We start from the raw sequence: 24,089 nt of genomic DNA, 5'->3' as shown, positions 1-24,089 counted from the left end.
AGGTGTGTTTCTTCTTCCTAGTTGAGGGAACAGGTTGATTGATTGATTGAGATGGAGTCTCTGTCGTCCAGGCTGGAGTGCAGTGGTGCGATCTTGACTTACTGCAACCTCTACCTCCTGGTTCAAGCGATTCTCCTGCCTCAGCCTCCCGAGTACCTGGGATTACAGGTACCTGCCACCACACGTGGCTAATTTTTGCATTTTTAGTAGAGACAGGGTTTCACCATGTTGGCAGGCTTCATGTGATCCACCCACCTCAACCTCCCAAAGTGCTAGGACTGCAGCTGTGAGCCAGGTGCCTGGCCAGGAACTGATTTATTATCTACATATGTACCCCAGTAGAAGCTCTTACAAGATGAGTGAAAACAAAGTGTTTAGCCCCAAAGGGCACAGACCACGGTTTCATTTTTGTAAACCAGAGGCATTTTGACAGACTCAATCACCTGTTAGTTGTTGGTGCTAATAGAGGAGAACGTTGGGCTCAAACCACCCTTCTTTATGGCTTTTGTTTGCATTAGTAAAATCTTCTTTTATAGGCATTTACCTTTTAGCTTCGTGTTTTTTTTTCTCAGTCACAATAATAGTGCATTTTAATTTTGTAAGTATGCATCGGACTTGGCCCGGAGGATGTTGGTTGGCAGAGAGACTGCCTTCTGAGTTAAGGAATTTGCTGTGCTTTGCTGAGCTGATAGCACCTATCAGCAAATTCTTCCTGCACTGCATTTTCTGATTTCTGTTGTGCGTTCTCTGATCATCTACTGGGCAGTGGGCAGCATCCCCTGGACAGCTCCAGATGATCTGGTTCTGTCTTTGGTAACTGGAGTGACCTAGGCCTGCTTGTGCAAATGAAGCTTAGGCCCCTTAGGCCATCTCAGGCCCACCCAGACTGTGTGAGCTTCCTTCTCTCACTTGTCTGTTGAATACACCCTTTACAAGTTCAAGTTGGAGAATAGGGCTTGTCATCAAAGACAGTTGCCAAGGAAGCCATCAGATCTGTGACTGCAGGGGAGAAAAGGGAGAGTCTGTGTGGAACTCACCATCCAGAAGGGGGCGCTTTCCTTTAAGGCTGAAATGCATGGTAAGAAGAATACAAGTCCAGAGCCCCAGCTCCAGGGTCTGGTCCTGGGCACTCGGCTTCACAGCCCTTCAGCTTCGGGGTCAGTCAACTTTGAGAACAGCCAGCCTGAGAGATGGGCAACTTGGAAAACATTGGGGATCATGGCCCAGGGCAGAACCATTGATGTTTCCCACCTTCATTGACCTTTTCCTCCCTAGCCTCGTTCCCAAACACTACCCTAGTGGCAGGAACTGTTTTTCTGAGTCAGACCAATCTGCTTACCTTTCCCCTTTACACATTTACATATGTTTACCCTGTCTCTTGGAACCAACCTTCCTATCATCCCTGTCCACCTGATTCTCTTTCAAAGTATAGCTTAGAACCTCAGTCTCTAAAGGTAAGGAATAAAAGAGAGCCACAGAAAAACAGATCAGTTAGTGTCACATACTGTTCTGAGAGCTGCTGGCTCTTACAAATGGGGACACAATAAAACAGTAGCATGTAAGTGACCAGGAGTCACATGGAGATTTGGGGACAATGCATACACCTATCCCTTCCTCTAACCCCCAGAATCTCCGGAGGTCCACATTCAAAATCTTGGGAAGTGTTGGATATTCTTTCTTCCATCACTGTGGAAATGGAACTCCTGTGGTATCTTTATTTTTGTTCGTTCATTCACTCACTCACTCACTCACTCACTCACTGATCCAGGTGACTGCCTTAGCGTTCATGTGCCCTGGATGAGCAGTGATGGGAAGGAACATGATGGGAAAGGTGAGCTGGATAACCTGGTTTTTAGTGTCTTCTATTTCCCATCTCTTCCTGCTCTCCAGACTGGAGTAGACATTTAACCTTTGCGTCTCTCATCATTTGGAAAATGGAATAACAAATGCTCTTTCTTCCTCAGGGGATTGTTCTGAGAGTCAAACAAGATCATCCCCGTTAAGTAATTTTGTGAAAATGGCAGCATTTTGAAAGCTCCAGTATTTTTTGCTGTTTTTAATCTACCTTAATTTTTCTCATTCTCACTAATGATGTGGGGCTAATACTCTAAGCACATATGTCCAAGTCTGGACTTAGGAGAGTATATCAGATAATCACTCAATTTTAACAAAGGACATGTTCCAGCATGATTAGGCAACCGCTTAACAAGTGTGCTTAAAAATGGATTTACAGTAAAAATAAAAACAAATACATACCCAACATTTTTAGGACCTGGCAAGTGTACAAACAATCTAATTGCACTAATCATTTCTTTGGGGACAATTAGTATCAGTTATGGATGTTGGAGGTGAGCAAATATTCATTTGTTCTGCAAATTTTACAGTGATTTGAACCACATTGAGGAAGGAGATTGTATGGTTAGAAACTAGCTGGGTTTCCATGCTTTTGCACATGTGGTTCTCTTGATATGATTATCCTCTTTCCCCTTGGTAGCTGCTCAAGTCTTGTATAAGAAGTAGAAACTTCGTTCAGTGGTTGGTTTTTCTGTGTACAGCCTTAAAAGACCCTAATGAATCAAATTAATTACTTTCTCCTTTGACCCAAGTTCTATTTCTTGTATATATTTCCATAAATAGTTTTCCTCACTAAATGTGTTTTTAGAAAACATGGAAAATATAGAAAAATATAGACATTAGAAAATGCTTCATGATTTTACTCCCCGATATTAACATTTTGTTATATTTCCTTCTTGTCTTTCGTTCCATGCATATTTTTGCACAGGTTTGTTATTTCTTGTTTCATGCTGTATAGTAATTGCATTTTTTTTTTTTTTTGAGACGGAGTTTTGCTCTTATTACCCAGGCCAGGCTGGCATGCAATGGCGCCATCTCGGCTCACCGCAACCTCCGCCTCCTGGGTTCAGGCAATTATCCTGCCTCAGCCTCCTGAGTAGCTGGGATTACAGGCATGCACCACCATGCCCAGCTAATTTTTTGTATTTTTTTTTTTTTTTTTTTTTAGTAGAGTTGGGGTTTCACCATGTTGACCAGGATGGTCTCGATCGTAATTGCATTTTTACACACCTATGTCCTGTAAGAAAATTTAAACATATTGAGGGCAGGGACTGGTTTTTTAAAATATTTGTCTGTATAGCTTATTTGACAAATGCTACTCAACTGAATATACAGCCAGGCTGATAACGAAAGAGCAAAAAGAAAAATATGTTGAAGACAGAAATCCCAGGGGATATTTTAAGCCCCTCTTTGTCTGAATTGTTGAAGAAGAAGTTAAAGTATCCACTGACATAGCTAATCTGCATTTTATGCCCTGGATGCATCTGATCGATGCATATCTGGGAAAACCTTCCTTACCTTGTGTCAGTCCTAATGCTAAGTTTGTAGTCGAGACATTCTTTTTCCTACTGCTCATTAACTGCTTGCTTTGATTACCAATGAGATTGACCTGGTGTTCATTGGTCTCGACTCCCTCTTATGGCACAGCTGCTGCTCATTAACTTGTTTAGATTGCCAGTGAGATTTACCTGATGTTCATTGGTTCATGACTCCCTCTTATGGCACAAATGCTGCTCATTAACTTGTTTGGATTGCCAATGAGATTTACCTGATGTTCATTGGTCTCGACTCTCTCTTATGGCACAGCCGCTCTACCTGAGGAAGACGTCTCTTTCCCAGAGCCCCTCAGGATTCTCAGATGAAGGAGGTCCTGCTGGCCAGTGCATGTGGTGGGACTGGATGATGTCCCTTCTGGCCACTCAAGGGTTGTTCTCTCCTTTTGATTTTGCAGAGAAGGTGGTACAAGACAGAAAACGAGTACTACCTGCTGCAGTTCACGCTGACGGTCCGCTGCCTCTACTACACCAGCTTCAGCCTGGAGCTCTGCTGGCAGCAGCTGCCTGCGGCATGTACCTCCTACTCCTTTCCCTGGATGCTGGCCTATGTCTTTTATTATCCAGTCTTCCACAACGGGCCTATCCTCAGCTTCCCGGAGTTCATCGAACAGGTAGAGCCCGCTGCGGGATGGGATTGGGATTCTGTAGGTTAAGACTTTATCATTGTTGCTCTGGTCTTCTCTGATTCTTCAGTCTTTTCTTCAGAGGTGCCCATAAATTTACAACACACGCTCTTAGTTTTTATGAGGTTTTATATATTAGATGAAATACATATGAGAAATGAGCCTTTAAGGTAAAGTTCGACCCATCAGGTATGTTAGCTCTAGGGGCTCCCACCTTGATTTTCAGTGAACTCTGGCAACCAGGATTAATGACTGGGGTGCAGCAGAGTTTGGGAGGTGGTATCCACTGTGGTGAAGTCCAAGGAAAGGAAAAAAAATGGATTATGATGCTATTACTTGAAGGAGCAGAAAAGGAAACCATCTAAGCAGTTGCTTGGCAAATATGTTTCCTTTTATATTCACAAACGGCTTAAGAAATAGTCCTCCTGTAGCTGGGTGGTGGTTAGGATACCTAGACATGAACACAGAGAGGAGTAGAAGTAAGTTAGAAGGCAATTGTGTGTGTTTGGGTCCGGATGCCTCTCTGTGCCCAGGCCCCTGCCTGCCTTCCCTGGACATCGTCCTTGTCTGAAATGCCATGTTAAGCTACCTTTGTTATTCTTCCTACTTCACTCCCCCTCCCCACACCCCACCCCACCCCCCACCCCACCTTCCACTGCTTAGAACTTTTTTTTTCTGCCTCCTCAACTCACATCTAGTTTCGTGGAACATAATTGCTAAGTTAATTCACCTAAGGGATTAGTAATTGGCAATGCTTAAAACTGTTTATCAAGGGTTATTCTACCCCACCACCAAAACAAAACAATCCTCATAGAGGATAGAATAACATGTACATGCATAGACACGTACGACACGTACTCACACATACACACTCCTGGAAGTGCAGGGCAAGCAGCAGTGTTGCACATTTCTGGGGAGCAACATGAAAGATGCTCCCTGAAAAAGGAGGGTTCTTAGAAGTCTTATTTTGTTCTCAGAGTTCCACTAAATTATGCATTGTGTTCAAAAATATATTTTTGCATTGTAACAATAACAGTGTTTTAAAATCACCAGTGAAAGTATGTAACTTTTTGTATCTCTCGAAATCTTTAAGGGAAACTGATATTCTAGGCAGATATGTTTAGTCTATGGCTTCTCATACCTTGGTTTGGGGTGGTTCTTTTGTCATGAAGGAATTTAAAATCTACATTTAAAATTGTGTTGAAAATTATGCATAAAAGAGGTGGGTTAGTGATGGCAGCTGATCTTGTAACTCAATGATTTGCAAAGAGTGGTTCCTGGAACAGCAGCATCAGTATCACCAGAGAACTTGTTAGAAAAACCAATTCTCAGGCCCTCTCCAACCTCCTGAATCGGAATCTTTAGGGGCAGAGCCCAGGAAGGCACTTTAACAGGTCCTCCAGGAGGAGGGCAGAGGTGAAGTTACGCTGGGCACAGTATAGGGTGGGTTTCCTCTCTTATAATCTCCTTACTTTTGTGAACTTGTGGATTATCCTCAATTTGCCAGCCAATAACTTTTGGACCAAGCACCCACGCACAGACACCCCTCTCCTGAGGATGGCAGGTAATTTTCAGAGAAACATAAACTAAATCCATTAGGTAGACATAGATTATTTTCCTAACTTCCTCTAATACATAGGGACGCTTTGCCCTCTACGCTCTGTACTTTAGTATGCAAAATAATTGTTCCTCTTATTTCTCATCTTTCTTTTCCTTTTCTTGAGAGAGTCTCACTCTGTCACCCAGGCTGGAGTGCAGTGGTGCAATCTTGGCTCACTGCAACCTCCGCCTCCTGAGTTCAAGTGATTCTTGTGCCTCAACCTCCTGAATAGCTGGATTACAGGCATGTACCAGCACGTCCAGCTAATTTTTTGTATTTTTAGGAGAAATGGGGTTTCACTGTGTTTCCCAGGCTGGTCTCTAGTTCCTGAGCTCAGGCAATCTGCCCTGAGCCTCCCAAAGCTCTTGGATTACAGGCTTGAGCCACCGTGCCTGGACTTCCTTTTCAAATTGTGTTTTTAGGGTCCAGTAAGAATATTAGAGGCCTCTAGTAGGGTTCTGTGTCACACAGAGGCACTAAATCCTTAGCCAAGGGATTCTCTTGAGTCTCAGTCTGGGGAAGTAAAGGGGCAGGTTGCTTTCTATGGGGGCTCAGGGGTAGACACTCTGGATTTTATCCACATCTTTTCTTTCTCTCTTTTTTACCCTTTCCAAAACAATAGCAATCGCTGACAGCAGGGAACTCGAAAGGGCAAATTAAAACCTTTCTTTATGTTTGGGAAGTATTCATAGAATAGTCATTCTAGAAAAGGAGAAAAGTTCAGGAAGATATAGGGCAAATTAAAAAAGCCAGGGGGTTTCTGCACTTGCTGAAGGTGGCTATGGGGTGCTCCTGTTCCGCATGGGGTGCTCCCGTTCCGCATGGGGTTCTTCCCTTTCATGGGGAAGGGGACTTTAAAGTGATTGGGAGAGAGGCATTAAACCAAAAAGCTTGTCTTGTAGCAAAAGGGTTCTTTTAGAGAAGCCAAGAAGGAAAAGGCTGGGACGAAGAGAAAGAAAGCTAGTTTGAAGAACTTGTAAGCAAGATTTGCTCTGAATGAATGTTTGAATGAATGCATGCATGAAATGCCTTCAGCTATAAGGATTGGAAATACTGAACTGCATGGGTCTTAGATTGGCAGGTCAATGCTTACAAAACAAAGTGGAGCAGGAGAATGAGGCTGCACCACCAGGGGGCATCAGTGTCTCATCATGGAAACCAACCCCAGAGGGAAATCTTCACCCAGTAACTGCAAACTCCAAAAGATCAAATGACAATGTTAGTTTTAGGCATACCCCTGGAGAATGTATCTTCCATCAAATTTACATACACAGAATGAGGGAGGTATAGAAGAGGTGTCTTCTGCAATATAAAGCATATGCAATTTGCATAATTAGTCACGACCAGGTAAAAATTTCCTTAGTGACTTAACTTGAAGACTATTTCTGGTGGCATTTAGAGTTTTAGGAGCATGGGTCTGATTAGTTTTTCTCTCATGTTTCTATGGAACTCAGATACCAAGTCAGGGGTGAGGCAGATCCTGGGGGACCTAGGGAAGGGCAGGATGTGGCATTTGCTTGCTTAGCCTGGAGCCTGGGGCCACTATGTCTTGAAGAGGTTGACTGGTGAAGTGTGGGTGGGGTGCCAGGGGAGAGGAGCAGCTTTAGTGTGGTGGGCCAGGGACTCTTCCTTGCTGGGGGCTGTGCCCTCCTACCTTAGAGAAGCCAGTGGTCAAACAGGGAATTTGGCATGAAGGTTAAGAGCAAAGGTCTTAGAGCCGACCCTCCTGGGTTCAGACTCCTGCTCTTCCTTGCTGGGGGCTGTGCCCTCCTGCCTTAGAGAAGCCAGTGGTCAAACGGAATTTGGCATGAAGGCTAAGAGCAAAGGTCTTGGAGCCTACCCTCCTGGGTTCACACTCCTGCTCTGCTTTGGCTTAAGGGTACTTGCTGAGTTACTTACCTTATTTATGCCTCAGTTTTCATATCAGTGCAATGGGAACAATCATAGTACCTCCCTCAGGATTGCTATGAGGATTAAATTGTGTATAGGTAATATGGTTTGACATTCCCTTCACCTTATCTGCATTGTAATAGCCTCTTTGCCTCTGTTTTCCTGTCTATAAAATGGTCATGACAGTATCTCTCTCATAGGTTATATTAAACAAGTTAGAATGACCAGACACAATGCTGTGTGCCTGTAATGTCAGCACTTTGGGACGCTGAAGCAAGAGGATTACTTGAGGCCAGGAATAAATACTTTAAAGTGTTAATTCTTACTCTTCTTCTTATTATTATTTGAGATGGACTCTTGCTCTGTTGCCCAGGCTGAAGTGCAGTGGCACAACCTTAGCTCACTGCAACCTCCACCTCCTGGCATCAAGTGATTCTCATGCCTCAGCCTCCCAAGTAGCTGGAATTACAGGCATGCACCACCACGCCCAGCTAATTTTTATATTTTTAGTAGAGACAGGGTTTCACCATGTTGGCCAGGCTGGTCTTGAACTCCTGACCTTAGGTGTTCTACCTGCCTCAGCCTTCCAAAGTGCTGGGATTACAGGTGTGAACCACCAGGGCTGGACTTTTACTTTTATTATTGTGATTATTGGACAGAAAGCATGCGTAATTCTAGGGTAGTTTAGGTCAGCAGTGAGACCCCAGGTATCCAGGGGACTCTGGGCCATGGCCATGCTAGGGCTCAGAAGTGGCCAGTGTGCTTGTTCCATCTATTTGGAGAGAGACCCAGGCAGCTGCTGCAGGAACAGGAATGGAACCATACCAGAGTTGCCAGGACGAGCAAGAGCTGTGCAAGGCAGTTGGTGTCCCAGAAGCTTAGTTTAGCATTTGGTTCTAGAGAGCACCTGAAATCATGCTAATTGTAATAAAAAATACTAACTGATCATTTAGTCCGAGTCAGGCTTTATACATTCTAACTTAAAATTTTTGAGATGGTCTCACTCTGACACCCAGGCTAGAGTACAATGGCACAATCTTGGCTCACTGTAGCCCTGGCCTCCCAAGCTCAAGTGATCCTCCCACCTCAGCCTCCTAAGTAGCTGGGGCTATAGGTGTGCACCACCACACCTGGCTAATTTTTTTAAAAAACTTCTGTAGAGATGAGGTCTCACTATGTTCCTCAGTCTAGTCTCAAACTCCTGGCCTCAAGGGATCCCCTTGCTTCAGCCTCCCAAAGTGCTGGCATCACAGGCACACACCATTGTGCCTGGCCATTCTAACTTGTTTAATCCTTACAACCTATGAGAAAGAGACTGTCACGACAGACAGGAAAACAGAGGCAAAGGGAGCTATTGCAACGCAGCTAGGGCGAAGGGAATCAAGACAAGAGCTTGTTGTGCTGGCTTGGTTGGCAGGAGGAGTTAGAGGGGAATGGACTGTGGCCTGGTGGATGTGCAGGTCTGGGGGCTCAAGCTGGGTGGACGTAAGTCCCCGTCTTGGGGCAGCAACACCTGCAGGCCCCATTTGCTGTTCTGGGAGAGCTCAGTGAATGTCACTGGCCTTGGTTTGGATGGCTGGGGGTGGGAATAATGTGGGTCTGATTAGGGAGTGCTTTGCTAGGAGTAGGGGTATGGGCTGTGAGCAGTATAAAGGAATACAACATCTGCTGCAAGGCCTCCTAGACCCAGACAAGGAGAAGTCAAGAAGTTAGTGGCCCAGGTGGCCCAGTCGAATATCTGGCTCTGGGGAGGGCTTTTGTTTGGTGCTCACAAACATATGTATTATTCCTGTGTGAAGAAAAAGGACCTTTCATCTTTGAGAACTGTCATTTTTAATCATCAGAATATATTTGGAAGAGAGAGAAAGGCTTTGCTATTCTTTTTTATGCAATTTGCATGAAATGAGGTTTTAAAATATAATGCATTTTGAAATGTACTTTGCAGGTGAGTTAATATGTATTTTTAGTGGTGCCTGAACTCAACAATTTCCATGGTGGCAGTTTCCAGTGGTCTTAAGGTTGGCAGTTCCCTAGGTCTGAAATGTCACTAATGAAATACGTTGCAGGCAAGAGAGCCGCCCGGCACATTAGATGGGCTGTACATGGTCTGTCTGTTCTTCCAGCTGGCTCGACAAGGGACAAATGTTGGATTTTTTAAACAAAAAGTCAACTAGATTGTAGATGTAAATGGACTGTAATAATGATATGACTCAAGAAAGATGAATAATTTTTTTGTTTTGTAAAAGCAAATAGCATGAAAGTTGGACTGTTTTTCTTTTGCTGTGTTTATTTGTACAATTATTTTATTTTTGAGATGGAGTCTCACTCTGTTGCCCAGGCTAAAGTGCAGTGGCGCCATCTCGGCTCACTACAACTTCCGACTCCTTGGTTCAAGTGATTCTCCTGCCTTCCCAAGTAGCTGGGATCACAGGCACGTGCCACCACGCCCAGCTAATTTTTGTGGTTTTAGTAGAGACAGGGTTTTGCCATGTTGGCCAGGATGGTCTTGATCTCCTGACCTCAAGATCCACCTGCCTCAGGCTCCTAAAGTGCTGGGATTATAGGTGTGAGCAACCACGCCTGGCCTAATTTTTGTATTTTTAGTAGAGATGGGATTTCACCATGTTGGCCAGGCTGGTCTTGAACTCCTGACCTCAAGTAATCCGCCCACCTTGGCCTCCCAAAGTGCTGGTATATAGGCATAAGCCACTGCATCCAGCTTATTTGTGCAATAAACATTTCTGTTGCTCAGAGGAAGGAGGCAGTTAGCAACAGAAAAGGGGTGTTGCAGAGAAAAGTCCAGCTCTTTTGGTCCTGTAGTGACACGTAATTATGCCTTATTAAACCTGGTCGGGAAGTTTTAGCTTGTGGGAAGTAGTAAGTCAATGCACCACGAAACGTACCTCATGATTTTTCTTACAGATATTTGTGTCATTTTAGAATGCACGTGGTTTAAGGAGGAAAAGGAGGTCTTTGAATTGACGTTGAAATGTGATTGCCTGGAGCTGAGAGGTGATTGGGTGTTAGCAGTAATTTTTTTGATTGCCTTGGGAGTTGTTGGTTCTGGCCTCCTCTTGGTTCCCTTCCAGTCCAGCTGCTATCTCTCCACTCCCTGGGATGGGGCTCCATACCCAATGCTGCTTGGAGGCCCAAGGTGCAGTCCTGGCCTTCAGGGGATCTGAGCTTGGGGAAGGTTATGCTCAAGGGCCTATAGACCATATGCATGGTTGCTTATTTAGAAACTGGAGACATTTGGCTGTGTGAAGATGATCTGCTGTCAACACTGCTTTTGAGGTCGTTATCAGGTTCAGATAGAAGACTTCCTTCTCTCTAAGAGTTTAAGCAGGTTGGGCACAGTGGCTTACACCTATAATCCCAGTGCTTTGGGAGGCTGAGGTAGGAGGATCACTTTAGGCCAGGAGTTCAAGAGCAGTCTGGGCAACATGGTAAAATTCATGTCTATAAAAAAAAAAGAAAAATCAGCCAGGTATGGTGGTGCATGCCTGTAGTCCCAGCTACTGGGGTGACTGAGGCAGGAGGATCACTTGAACTCAGGATATCAAGGCTACTGTGAGGTAGGATCACATCATTGCGTTCCAGCCTGGGCAATAGAGTGACACCCTGTGTCATGAAGAAAAGAATTTGGGTGCCAGGAAAGACCTGTTCGTTGGTCTAGAGTGATTTTGCTGCCTCTACATGTCTTAACCTTGGTGTGAACTCCTTTAGCCTCTACTGACTAATAGATACTATGTGTCTTAGTCTATTCAGACTGCTATAACAAAATACCATAAACTAGATGGCCTCTAAGCATCAGAAATTTATTTCTCACAGTTTTAGAGGCTGGGAAGTCCAAGATCAAGGCCCTGGGAGATTTGATGTCCAGTAAGGGCCTGCTTCCTGGTCCACAGGATGGTGCCTGTCATTGTGTGCCTTTGTGGTGGAAGGGGTCTAGCTCTTGGGCATCTTTTATAAGGGCACTGTTTCCAACCATGAAGAATGCCCTCATGACCTAATCACTTCCTAAAGACCCCATCTCCTAGTACCATTTCCTTGGGGGTTAGGATTTCAATATATGAATTATTGGGGTGATGTAAACATTCAGTTTATAGCATTCTGCCCCTGCCCCTGCACCTGAAAATTAATGTCCTCCTTACATGCAAAATACACTAATTCTATCCTAATAGCCCCAATAGTATTAACTTGTTCTAACACCAGTCCTAGTGTCTGAAATCCAAACTCTCATTTAAATATCAGCTAAATCAGATGCGTGTGATACTCAAAGTATGTCCTTCCTTTCCTTAGGCAAATTCCCCTTCAGCTGTGAGCCTGTGAAATCAAGCTTTGTACACCCAAATACAATGGTGAGACAGGCATAGGATGGACACTGCAATTCCAAAAGGTAGACATAGGAAAGAAGAAAGGAGTAAAAGGTCCTGAGGAAGTGGAAAACCTTAAGGCTCAGGAATCATCACTATTGGCTCATTATTCCAGGCCCACTAGGGTGGAGGTCTCACCTTCCAGACACACTAAGGTGCCTTCTGGACATACAGTGTGGTCGGGGGTGGGGGTGGGGGTGGTGGCTCTGCCCTCATGGTGGCATTGCACCTCCTGCAGATCACCCAGGCCAGACTCTTGAGCTGGTGGCTCTACTGGTCTGGGATCATGAGAGCAGTGCCATCCCCATGGCTCTGCTGGGCCCTGCCTCTGTGCCTTTTTTTGTCTGGGCCCCCTGGCTCTCTAGGCATTGATAGACACCCAGGTGGAGGCAGCCATACCCCCGACAGCTTTGCTGGTTGTAGTGCCAACTAAATTGCACTGGGGCCCACAGGAGCCACCTTCAGGCAGCCAAGGAGTGTGGTGATGGGGAGCGGGGAGCGGGGAGCAGAGCCCACAATGTGAGGTGGAACAGGGCAGTGACAGCCCCTCCTTTGCATTTGCAATTGCTCTGTTCCCTAGGCCTTTGCTCTCTGGCCTGTGATGGGGGTGGCAGAGAGAACCAAAATATTCACAATATTTTAATGTTATGTTACTTTTACTCTGACTGAAAACCAATTTTAATTAGAAAACCTAACTAAAATCTTACCATCCAAAGATGACCACTGTTGACATTTGCTGTGTATATTTCCAGTCTTTCATTATTTTAATGTACATTGAACCAAAATAGTTCTCATGACTGAATTCCTTTTGGGATTCCTCTTCCATGGTCTTGGACAGGAGGTCCTGGCTTCTGTTTAAACAGCTGACTAACCTTATCAGGTGGTGGTTTGGCCACATTCTCGATGTTCTCTCCTGAACAGACTTTCTCATTCTTTACAATTTGGAAAGGCTGAGAGTTTTCCAAATCTTTAAGTTCTGCTTCCCTTTTGATTAACAATTTTTATCTTTAAATAACTTTTCTCCTTTGCTGTTTTACTATAAACAGTCAAGAGGAGCCAAGCTGTACCTTCAACACTTTGCTTAGAAATGGCTTTAGCTAAATATCCAATTTCATTATTCACAAGTTCTGCCTTCCACAAAACACTAGGACATGAACACAATTCAGCCAAGTTCTTTGCTGGTTCATAACAGGATTGCCTTTCCTTCAGTTTTCAATACCCTGTTCCTCTTATCTAAGAAATCATCAGATTGGCCTTTACCGTGCATATTTCCACCAACACTCTGTTCACTACTGCTTAAGTATTCTCTAAGAACATCGAGGCTTTCTCTAAAGCTCTTCTCCTTTCCTTCTGAGCCCTCACCAAAATTACCCTAAAGGATCCATTTACAGCAACGTAGACTTCTTAAAGTGTGCACCTCAAAACTCTTGCAGCCTCTCTCCATTCTTCCTTCCAAACTATTTCCATATTTTTAGGTATTGGTTACAGCAGCACTCCCACTCTTGGTACTGATTTTCTGCCATAGTCCATTTGGGCAGCTGTAACAAAATACTATAAACTGGTTGGCTTATAAGCAACATAAATGTATTGCTCACAGTTCTGGAGACTGGGAATTCCACAATCACTGCGCTGGCAGATTTAGTGTACGGTGAGGGCCCGCTTCCTGGTTCATAGAATGGCACCTTCTCACTGTCTTCACATGGTGGGAGGAACTAGCTAACTCTGCGGTTTCCTTGATAAAAGCACTAATCCTAATCATGAAGGCTCTGCTCTCATGACCTAATCACTTCTCAAAGGCCCCACCTTCTAGTACCATCTCCTTGTGGATTAGGATTTCAACATAAGAATTTTAGGGGAGCGTAAACATGCAGACCACAGCAGTGTGTTTTTAATCATTTCTTCATTCGCTAATGGTTATTAGATCGAAATGAATTTGCTTTGGAGAGCTGAAAAAGGGTTAAAAATGAACAAAGAAGAACTCTACGTAGCTAAAAAAAAAAATCTAAGTGTGAAGGGAGAAGGTAAGGAGAAATAAAAATTAGTCTAGCATAAAACATGGAGAAGAACACTCACTCATACAGGATTCTTGGCTTTGTGGCAGAAGTTCTGATGCCAGGCATCTGGAAAAGCAGGATGAAGAAATAGAGGGGCCTTGAGTACATGTGCCTCACTAGCAGAGAGGGCCCAAATATTCAAAATATTGTGAGGTCACATTACTTTTTCTCTGATTTAAAAAAGAACCAATTTGGCTGGGTGCGGTGGCTCACACTTGTAATCCCAGCACTTTGGGAGGCCGAGGTGGGTTTGAGACCAGCTGGGCCAATGTGGAGAAACCCTGTCTCTACTAAAAACACAAAAATTAGCCAGGTGTGGTGGTACATGCCTGTAATCCCAGCTACTTGGGAGGCTGAGGCACGGGAATCACTTGAAAATGGGAGGCAGAGGTTGGGGTGAGCTGAGATCGCGCCACTGTACTTCAGCCTGGGCGACAGAGTAAAACTGTCTCAAAAAACAACGAAAGAAAACCAATTTTAATTGTCAAAAATAATTAAACTCTCACCATCCAAAGATTACCACTGTTGACTTTTGGTGTATATCTTTCTAGCCTTTCATCATTTAACGCACATTGAACAAAAATAGTTTTCATGACTATATTGAGGTACATTCATGCATTTAATCAACACCCTGATGTTGGACATTTTCGTTATTTGCTTTTACTTTCTTGTCTATTAAATAACACAAACGTGAATAATCTGGCAGGTAGGTGTTCCTGTACTGAGGATTTATTCATTGACTGGCTTGTAACAGATCCTCTACTGTAGGCTTTGTAGGGTCTCTCAGAGTGTGCATGCTTCAGGTAAGGATTCAAATGAAAACCGTCCTTAGTTGATGCCCAGAAAGGGGTCTGCCTGGGGTGTCTAGTGCATCTGTAATTGCAGGTAGGTGTGATCGATACAAGTCTTCAAATACGCCAGGATAGCCAGTTTTCCTTCTTGGATAATCCAAGTTCTACTTCCTGCCAACACTAACCAGATGAATTCTCCAAAGCAGTTATTATGTTTCTTAACAACGTAGATTGGTATGGCTGCATAAAATATCTTCCTGAAGTGTGAACTGAGGGAAACGAGGCGAAAGGGAAATTCCTGTCAGTTTTACCAACTGTTTCCTTTTTGTTGAGACAGTTTCCCTGTCACCCAGGGTGGAGTGCAGTGGTGCAATCTCAGCTCACTGCAACTTCCACCTCCTGGGTTAAAATGATTCTCCTACCTCAGCCTCCTGGGTAACTGGGATTATAGGTGTGTGCCACCACACCCAGCTAAGTTTTGTATTTTTAGTATAGATGGGGTTTTACCATGTTGGCCAGGCTGGTCTTGAGCTCTTGACCTCAGGTGATCTACCTGCCTCTGCCTCCCAAAGTGCTGGGATTACAGATGTGAGCCACCTGACCTGGCCTAATTTATACTTTAAAAGTTAAACCAACAAGCTTCTCTGGGCATAGTTAACCAAGCAGGTGGCAAAAGGAAAAACTTATTTATGCAGACAATTGTCATGCCAGTGAGCTAGCCAACATTTCTTAGCCTGGCTTCTTGTTGCAGGAGGACAGTTTGAGGGACTGGAAGAATGTATGTTAGCCGGGCACGGTGGCTCACGCCTGTAATCCCAGAACTTTGGGAGGCCGAGGTGGGTGGATCACGAGGTCAAGAGATTGAGACCATCCTAGTCAACATGGTGAAACCCCACCTCTACTAAAAATACAAAAAAATAGCTGGGCATGGTGCCACGTGCCTGTAATCCCAGCTACTTGGGAGGCTGAGGCAGGAGAATTGCCTGAACCTGGGAGGCGGAGGTTGCAGTGAGCCAAGATCGCACCATTGCACTCCAGCCTGGGTAACAAGAGAAACTCCATCTCAAAAAAAAAAAAGGAAAAGAAAATGGAATAAACATAAATTCCCTGGTGTGTAGCTTCCTCTTGCCCTCTGAGGGCAATGCCTGCCACTCTGCTGTCTGCAGTGGGACCCACTACACCCTGATGTTAGAGGAGAGAGAAGCTAAGGAGGTACCTCATGGAATGGGCCTTTCCTGTTTACACTGTGACATGAGCCCTGATAGTCAAATGCTAGATCAAGCTCTTTTCCTCTACCGGCTGATCTGGCAGATGCAGCTTCATCGTTTAGCATTAGTCTGTCCTCTGCATTTCAAGCGGGCTTTCAGTCTAATAAAATCTTGTCATTATAAGATCCTGAAAACTTACTGCTCTCTCTCCTTTTTCTGTATTTATATTTGTTTAGTGGTATAAGGCTGAATGAAATTGAATTCACTTCAAATTTTACAGCATGTTTACGAATTCTAGAATCTGTGTGTTTAAAATTACTGTGCATCTCAAAAAAAAAAAAAAAAAAGGCAGTGAGGTGAGACCACAGAACCAGGCTTTAAAATCTGTGTCTGTGTTGTCCACATGTATTGAGTATGCTCTCAGTAGCTTCTATCTGTATCTAAGAATGATCAACACATCCTTCTCTTACCTGTGGTGTTTGGCCCTGAGCTGTCTCCTCATGCTGCCCTGTGGCTAGTTGTCTGAGACACACCACATGGGAAGGATGGGAAGACATACATGGGAGGCGGATAATGATAGATATTAACTACCAAGTATCTAGTGCTCCTTGTATTCCAGTCACAGTACTTAGTACTTCACATGCTTCATCATATTTAATCATTGCAACAATGATTTTCACTTTACGTATGAGGACACCCAGACTCCGAAAGGTTCAGTAGCTTGCTCAGGATCACGTGGCTTTGTGGTGTGTGGTAGACTTTGATCTTGATCCTCTCTGACACTGAAGTCCATTTTTTAAAGAAGAAAATTGCATTTACAACAACATCAAAAAGAACAAAATAATCAGGAATAACTGTAATCAAAGAGGTGCAAGATTTGTACACGGAACACGACACACATTGCTGAAAGAAATTTAAAGAAGACCTGATAAATAGAAAAACAGCCTGAGTTTATGGAGTGACAGACTCAATATTGTTTTCATGACAAAACTACCCAAAAGTGATTTATTTTTACCTTCTATTGGTTTTGTTTTTAGAGGGAGTCTTGCTCTGTTGCCCAGGCTGGAGTGCAGTGGCCTGATTTTGGCTCACTGCAACCTCCGCCTCCCAGGTTCAAGCAATTCTCCTGCCTCAGCCTCCCAAGTAGCTGGGACTATGGGCATGTGCCACCACGCCCAGCCAATTTTTGCATTTTTAGTAGAGACAGGGTTTCACCATGTTGGCCAAGCTGGTCTCCAACTCCTGACCTTGGTGATCCGCCCACCTTGGCCTCCCAAAGTGTTACCATGCCCCACCTTAGTTTACATTTTCTAAACTCTGTATTCTTAAATACTATGCTTATGGCCTACTAAGCAAGAGACTCATTCCACATACTGTCTGCCATGCTTCAAAAACAATTTAGGGTGGAATGACACGTCCACATACCATTTTCCCTTGCTATCAGCCTCTGCCTTTCTCTCTCTTTTCTACCAGTTCTGTGCCTCTTTTTGACTTGGCCCTATTTTTACCAGCCTCAGACATGAGTAGTTGATGGAGGAAGGCAGGCAGGGTGGCACCTGTAGCCCAAAGAAACTCCAGATTCCCAGTGGGGAGAATACACCCAGTCCTGCCCTCCCACTTGGATTTTTCCAGGGCTGATGCTTGAGTGGAACGATGACTACACTGAACCTGTCTTTGGTTCTTGGCACTAGACTAGCTTGTTGACCCCCTGCTCCCCATTCTTATTTTAAGACAGTGTTCATGCTCAGTTATGATTCTTCCACCCAAGAACATTGAGTGTTCCCAAGACAGACAAAACCAACCCTCTGTCAGCTGACACTGCAATAACATTTGCGGGAAGTTTATGAAAAATCTTGTCTAGGGGACTTTTTCAGAAATCAAGGCACCATCTAATAACCTCTTTTGTGTCCACTTTAGATGCAGCAGCAGGAGCGTGACTCCCTGAAGGCCAGCCTGTGTGTCCTAGCCCTGGGGCTGGGCCGCCTTCTGTTCTGGTGGTGGCTGGCCGAGCTGATGGCTCACCTGATGTACATGCATGCCATCTACAGCAGCATCCCTCTCCTGGGGACTGTCTCCTGCTGGACCTTAGGTAATTGTGGGAATCACCAACAGTGGAACAAGCCCAAACAGTTAGCATGAGTGGAGCTGACGTGGGGGAAAGCAGGGGTTCAGCTGCCTTGAGCAAATCCTCTTTATTGTTTTTTAACCTACTCCTCTTGTGGCCAAGATTATGCATGTGAGAAGTGGCTGATGGGAAGTCAGGGCTGTGCTGGTGCTCTGGGAACCAAGGGCAGTAGCATTCTCGTCTGTAATGGGATCCTGCTGAGCTTAGCTGGGTCACAGCTTCACAGTGTGGGCAGTATTGTGTTTAGCAGGAGAGGGCAGGAGTTGCTGGGGGCAGCTTTGAGTTCATTCTAAGAGGGAATGCTCCAAGATTGAGTTGTTCCAGTCTTCCTTGTTCTTTGTGCATAAGGTATAAAAGAATCTGAGGCTGGGCACGGCGGCTCACACCTGTAATCCCAGCACTTTTGGAGGCTGAAGCGAGTGGATCATATGAGATCAGGAGTTTGAGACTAGCTTGCCAAGATGGTGAAATCATGTCTCTACTAAAAATACAAAAAAATAGTGGGTGTGGTGATGGGTGCCTGTAATCCCAGCTGCTGGAGAGGCTGAGGCAGGAGAATCATTTGAATCTGGGAGGAAGAGGTTGCAGTGAGCCAAGATCATGGCACCACACTCCAGCCTGGGTGACAAAGCATGACACTGTCTCAAAAACAGAAATGAGTTTTAGGATCACACAGCTGTAAGTTTGAGTTTCAGCCTCACGAATGACTGGGTGGGTAACTTTGGCAGTTTACTTAACCTCTGAGTTCCAGCACCTTCCTTCATCTGTAAAATAGGGAGACTTAGCTTTGTGGATTTATCTTGATGATGATATGAAGCACTGCACATTGAGGGTGCACCTCCTTAAGTCTCTGGCAGATAGCATAAATGGCTTGTGTGTGTGTTTCCCTCTGTAGATCCCATGCTCTCATCTACCATTTCCAGTGTATCTGCCAAGGTGGTGGCATGGAAGTCTTACTTCCTCAGCTGGGCTAGTCTCCAGTATAGGATTTGTCCATGGAGAAACCACTATTATTTATTCCTCTGGCCAAAACAGCAGAGCCCACGCAGCTTTCTGAATAAAATCTCTTCACTTCCTTGTTCTTTCTCCTTTCGAGGACTCCTGCGGTGGCTGAATTCTGCCGGTGTTTTGACCTCCAGCCTGTAGCTCCAGTAACTGTGTGATCCTCCAGGAGATCAAGCTGTTCCCTGCTGAGGGCAAGAGTACAAGCCAGACTCCCTCCTCATCTGTTTGACGTTTTATAGATCTTGAATCTTGATTGTTCTTGGTATCACACATGCTTAATTAGAACACTTCCAGGGAAGAAACATTTTAGGACTGAAAAAATGCTAAGCTGTTTTAATGAGTCTCTTTAAAATAGCTTAGCATTTAAGTCTCTTTCTTCCAAACATTTTTTTTTTTATAGTTTGGGTTGCTAATATTGTAAGGTTTTAATGATACAATTAGACAGACAAATAGGATTACATGATAGCTTATACCAAGTCAGATGCCAGTTGCACAGGATAGAAACTTACAGACTGTTTCAGCTTGAGGGTTTTTAAACTAAAAGTAATGGAAGACACAAGTCAAAATGGGGCTTAAACAATAGGAAAAGTTATTCCATATAACAGTGATACCTAAGATCACTAGGGCTGGTAAATTATGTGACTCATGTCACCAATGTACCTTTTGTGTGTCTACCATTCAGCTTAAGAACTAACCAGAATCGTAGAAGCCCTGAGTTTGTATTCCTCGTCCCATCAGCCTGTGTCACCCTTTCTCAAAAGATAACCTGAATATTGTATTTATTCTTCTTTTTCATTGTACTTTTACCACAGTTCAATCCTTAAAGTTGCTTATTTTGACACCTCTTCATATGAATAGATTCATACTTGGTATGTTCTTCTGTGACTCGATTTTCTTGTTTAATATTATGTTTTTGGGAAGCATTCATGTTAATGCATGTAACTAGGTACCACTTTTTTTCCACTGCTATATAGCATTCCAGTGTATCCATACACAAGAAGTTATGTGTCCATTCTGCACCTAGGAGGACATTTGAGTTTTTTACAGGGTTTTGCTAGTCCGCATAATGCCATTTCTGTGTCTGTTAGAGCTTATGTGTAAGAGTTCCCCCATAGGGCAGTAACTTTGAAACTCTTTGGCACGTTACCCACAGTAAGAAATGCATTTTGCAGTATAAGTGTGTGGATGAGTGTGTGTGTAAACTCTCACAAAGCCATACTTTACCTTGAACCACCTACAATGTAGACTGGTATTTTCCATTCCATATTATTCTATTTTAAAATGCTGATCAGAAATCAGTGAATTGGGCGAGTCACTGTCTAGAGTTTGTCAAGCATTGCTAAAATACATATCTAAAATAAGTATTATGGGTAGCATATATGTTCAGATTTACAAGACAAATTATTTTTTAAATTGGCTAAGCCAATTTATGCTCTACTCGGCAGTGCATGAGTTTCCTTTGCTTAAAATTCTTACCAACACTTGATACTACTAAAAGCAATTTATAGCTTTAATATAATTCCTATCAAAATACCAGTGTCATTCTGCACAGAAATTAAAAAAATTATAAAATTTGTGTGGAACCACAAAAGATCCTGAATAGCCAAAGCAATCCTGAGCAAAAAGAACAAAGTTGTAGTCAGAACACTGCCAGAATTCAAAATACACTACAAAACTGTAGTAACCAAAACAGCATGGTACTGGCATAAAAACAGGCATGTAGATCAATATAAAATAATAGAGAACTCAGAAGTTAATTCATATATCTTTTAATTTTGAAAATCTGGTAGATGTGAATTTTATCTAATGGTTTTAATTTGCCTTTCCTTGATTACTAATAAATTTGAGTATCTTTTCATACATTTAAAGGACTTTGGGGTATTGTTTTTCATTTATCTTTGAGACAGTCCCACTCTGTTGCCCAGGCTGGAGTGCAGTGAGGCAATCTTGGCTCACTGCAACCTCTGCCTCCTAAGTTGAAGCAATTCTTGTGCCTCAGCCTCCCAAGTAGCTGGGATTACAGGCATGCACCACCTTGCCCAGCTAAGTTTTGTAGTTTAGTAGATATGGCATTTCATCATGTTGGCCAGGCTGGTCTTGAACTTCTGACCTCAAGTGATTCACCTGCCTCAGCCTCCCGAAGTGCTGGGATTACAGCTATGAGCCACCATGCCTGACCTGGTATATCATTTCTAATGAAATAACTGTTGATAACTTTTAACCATTTTCCTAATGGGATTTGTCTTTTTCTTAGGGAGTCATAAAATTTATTCTATATTATCATTTAAAAAATTATACGTGCAGTTAGTTGCAAATACTGACGTCTTTTGTGGTTTGACTTCTAATGTTTTTATGTTGTCTTTTGATGAACAGACTTTAAAGTAGTTGCATTTATACATTTTTATCATTTTTACTTTTTCAGGTCTTTAAAATATAATTATCTCCTCCAAGATCATAAAAATATTCTCCTCTGTTTTCTCCTAAAGCTTTTAGAGTTAACAAAATCTTTGGTTATTATGTACATTTGCATCATAGACAATGATAAAATATAAACCATCCAAAAATTTTTTAAAATTGACTAATAATTGTACATACTTATGGGGTACATAGTGATGTTTTGATACATCCAATGTATGGCGAGCAGATCAGGGTAATTAGCATATCTATCACTAACGTTGATCATTTCTTTGTGTTGGGAACAGTCAGTATTTTTCTTCTAGATATTTGAAACTATGTAATAAATTCTTAACTCTTGTCATCCTACAGTGCTGTAGAACACTAGAACTGACTCCTTCTACCTACTGTAATTTTGTATCTTTTAACAAATATCCCCCATCCCTCCCTTTCCAGCTTCTAGTATTTTCTCTTCTGTTTTTCATTTCTATATGAACACTTGTTAGCTTTCACCTATGAGTGAGCACATGTGGTATTAACTTTCTGTTCTTAGCTTATTACTTAACAGAATGTTCTTTAGTTCCATCTTCGTTGCCTCAAATAACAAAGCTTCATTCTTTTTTATGGCAGCATGGTATTCCATGGTGTGTAAATACCACATTATTATTATTTTTTTTTTTTGAGAGGGAGTCTTGCTTTTTTACCTAAGCTGGAGTGCAGTGGCACAATCTCAGCTCACTGCAGCCTCCGTCTCCTGGTTTCAAGCAATTCTCCTGCCTCAGCCTCCTGAGTAGGTGGGATTACAGGTGCCCATCACCAAACCCAGCTAATTTTTGTGTTTTTTGTAAAGATGGAGTTTTACCATACTGGCTAGGCTGGTCTCAAACTCCTGACCTCAAGTGACTCACCCACCTCAGCCTCCCAAAGTGCTGTGATTACAGGCGTGAGCCACTGTGCCCGGCCTTAAATACCACATTTTCTTTATCCATTTATCTGTTGTTGGACACCTAGGTTGATTACATATCTTGGCTATTGTGAATAGTGCTACAGTAAACATGAAACTGAAGAGACAGAAACAGATGTCTCTTCAATATAATGATCTCCTTTTTGTTGTATAATTTTACAGTAGGTAGGATTGCTGGATTGTAGGTAGTTCCATTTATAGTTTTATATGGAGGGACTTCCATACTGTTCCCCATAGTGGCTATACTAGTTTGCATTCCCACCAACCATGTGTAAGAGTTTTTACTTTTTTCTGCATCCTCTTTTTCTTTTCTACTTTGATAATAGTCATCCTAACTGGGGTGAGATGACATCTCATTGTGGTTTTGATTTGCATTTCTCTGATTAGTGATGTTAAGCTTTTTTTTCATATATTTATTGACTATTTCTCTTGGGCTAATGATCTGAACAGACATTTTCTCATTTTTTAATCAGATTGTTTTGTTTGCTATTGAGATGTCTGAGTTCCTTGTATATTTTGGATATTAATCACCTGCTGGATAAGTAGTTTGCAGATATGTTCTCTGATTCTATAGATTATCTCTTCACTCTATTGTTTCCTTTGCTTTGCAGAAGCTTTTTAGTTTGATATATCCCATTTGTTTATTTTTGCTTTCGTTGGCTGTGCTTTAGATGTCTTATTTGTAAAATCTTTCCCTGACCGATATCCTGATGGATTCTCCCAGTGCTTTCTGTTAGTATTTTTATTGCTTCAAGTATTACACATAGGTGTTTGATCCCTTTTGAGGGTGAGGGGTGGGGGTCTGGTTCTGCATATGGAAATCCAGTTTTCTCAGTACCATTTGTTGAACAGACTGTCCTTTCCTTAATGAGGGTTCTTGGCAACTATGTCAAAAATCATTTGGCTGTAGATATGTGGATTAATTTCTGGGTTCTCTGTTCCTTTGTTGATCTACTTGCCTGTTTTTATGCCAGTACCATACTGTTTGGTTATTATAGTTTTATAGTATATTTTGAGGTCTGGTGGTGGTCTGATTCCAGCTTTGTTCTTTTTGCGCAGGATTGCTTTGGCTATTCAGGATTTTTTGTGGTTCCACACAAATTGTAGGGTTTTTCCCCCTATGTCTGTAAAGAATGTCACTGGTATTTTGATAGGGATTGTATTAAACCTGTAAGTTGCTTTGAGTAGTATTGTTGTTATAACAATTCTTTCAATCCATGAGCATGGGATGTTTTTCTGTTTGTTTGTATCCTCTTCAATATTTGTATTCCTTTCATCAATGTTTTACAGTTTTCCTTGTGAAGATCTTCACCTCGTTGGTTAACTTTACCCCTAGATAATTTACTTTTTTATAGCTACTGGAAATGAGATTGTCTTCTTGATTTCTTAAGTTTGTTTACTGTTTGTATATATAAATGATAATGATTTTTGAATAATTTTGTACCCTGCAACTTTACTGATTTTATCAATTCAAAAATATATATATATTTTTTGGTAGAGTCTTTAGGTTTTTCTTTTCTTTTTTTTTTTTTTTTAACTCTTTAAGTTCGGGGGTACATGTACAGGTTTATTACATAGGTAAACTTGTGCCATGGGTCTTTTTTTGTACAGATTATTTCATCACCCAGCTAATTAGCTAAGTACCCACT

At 42.7% G+C, this 24,089-nt stretch overlaps 1 protein-coding gene across 12 annotated transcripts in view; it reads left to right on the top strand.

Moving 5' to 3' along the window:
- The window catches only part of HHAT (hedgehog acyltransferase), a 404,480-nt gene that overhangs the window by 78,492 nt on the left and 301,899 nt on the right, over positions 1-24,089 (top strand). For all 12 annotated transcript variants that reach the window (XR_013529748.1, XR_013529751.1, XR_013529744.1 and 9 more), the window contains 2 exons: positions 3,806-4,021; positions 17,870-18,041. Coding sequence is in view for 2 of the 12 variants with exons in the window: in XM_035280429.3 (XP_035136320.3) it covers positions 3,806-4,021; positions 17,870-18,041 (388 nt within the window). In the remaining 10 variants the exon portion in view is untranslated. The remainder of the gene's footprint in view (positions 1-3,805; positions 4,022-17,869; positions 18,042-24,089) is intronic.

This window comes from Callithrix jacchus, chromosome 19 (assembly GCF_049354715.1).
Source record: "Callithrix jacchus isolate 240 chromosome 19, calJac240_pri, whole genome shotgun sequence".
NCBI lineage: Eukaryota > Metazoa > Chordata > Mammalia > Primates > Cebidae > Callithrix > Callithrix jacchus.
The sequence above is the reverse complement of the archived record's forward strand: the minus strand, read 5'-3'. Positions and strand labels throughout refer to the sequence as shown.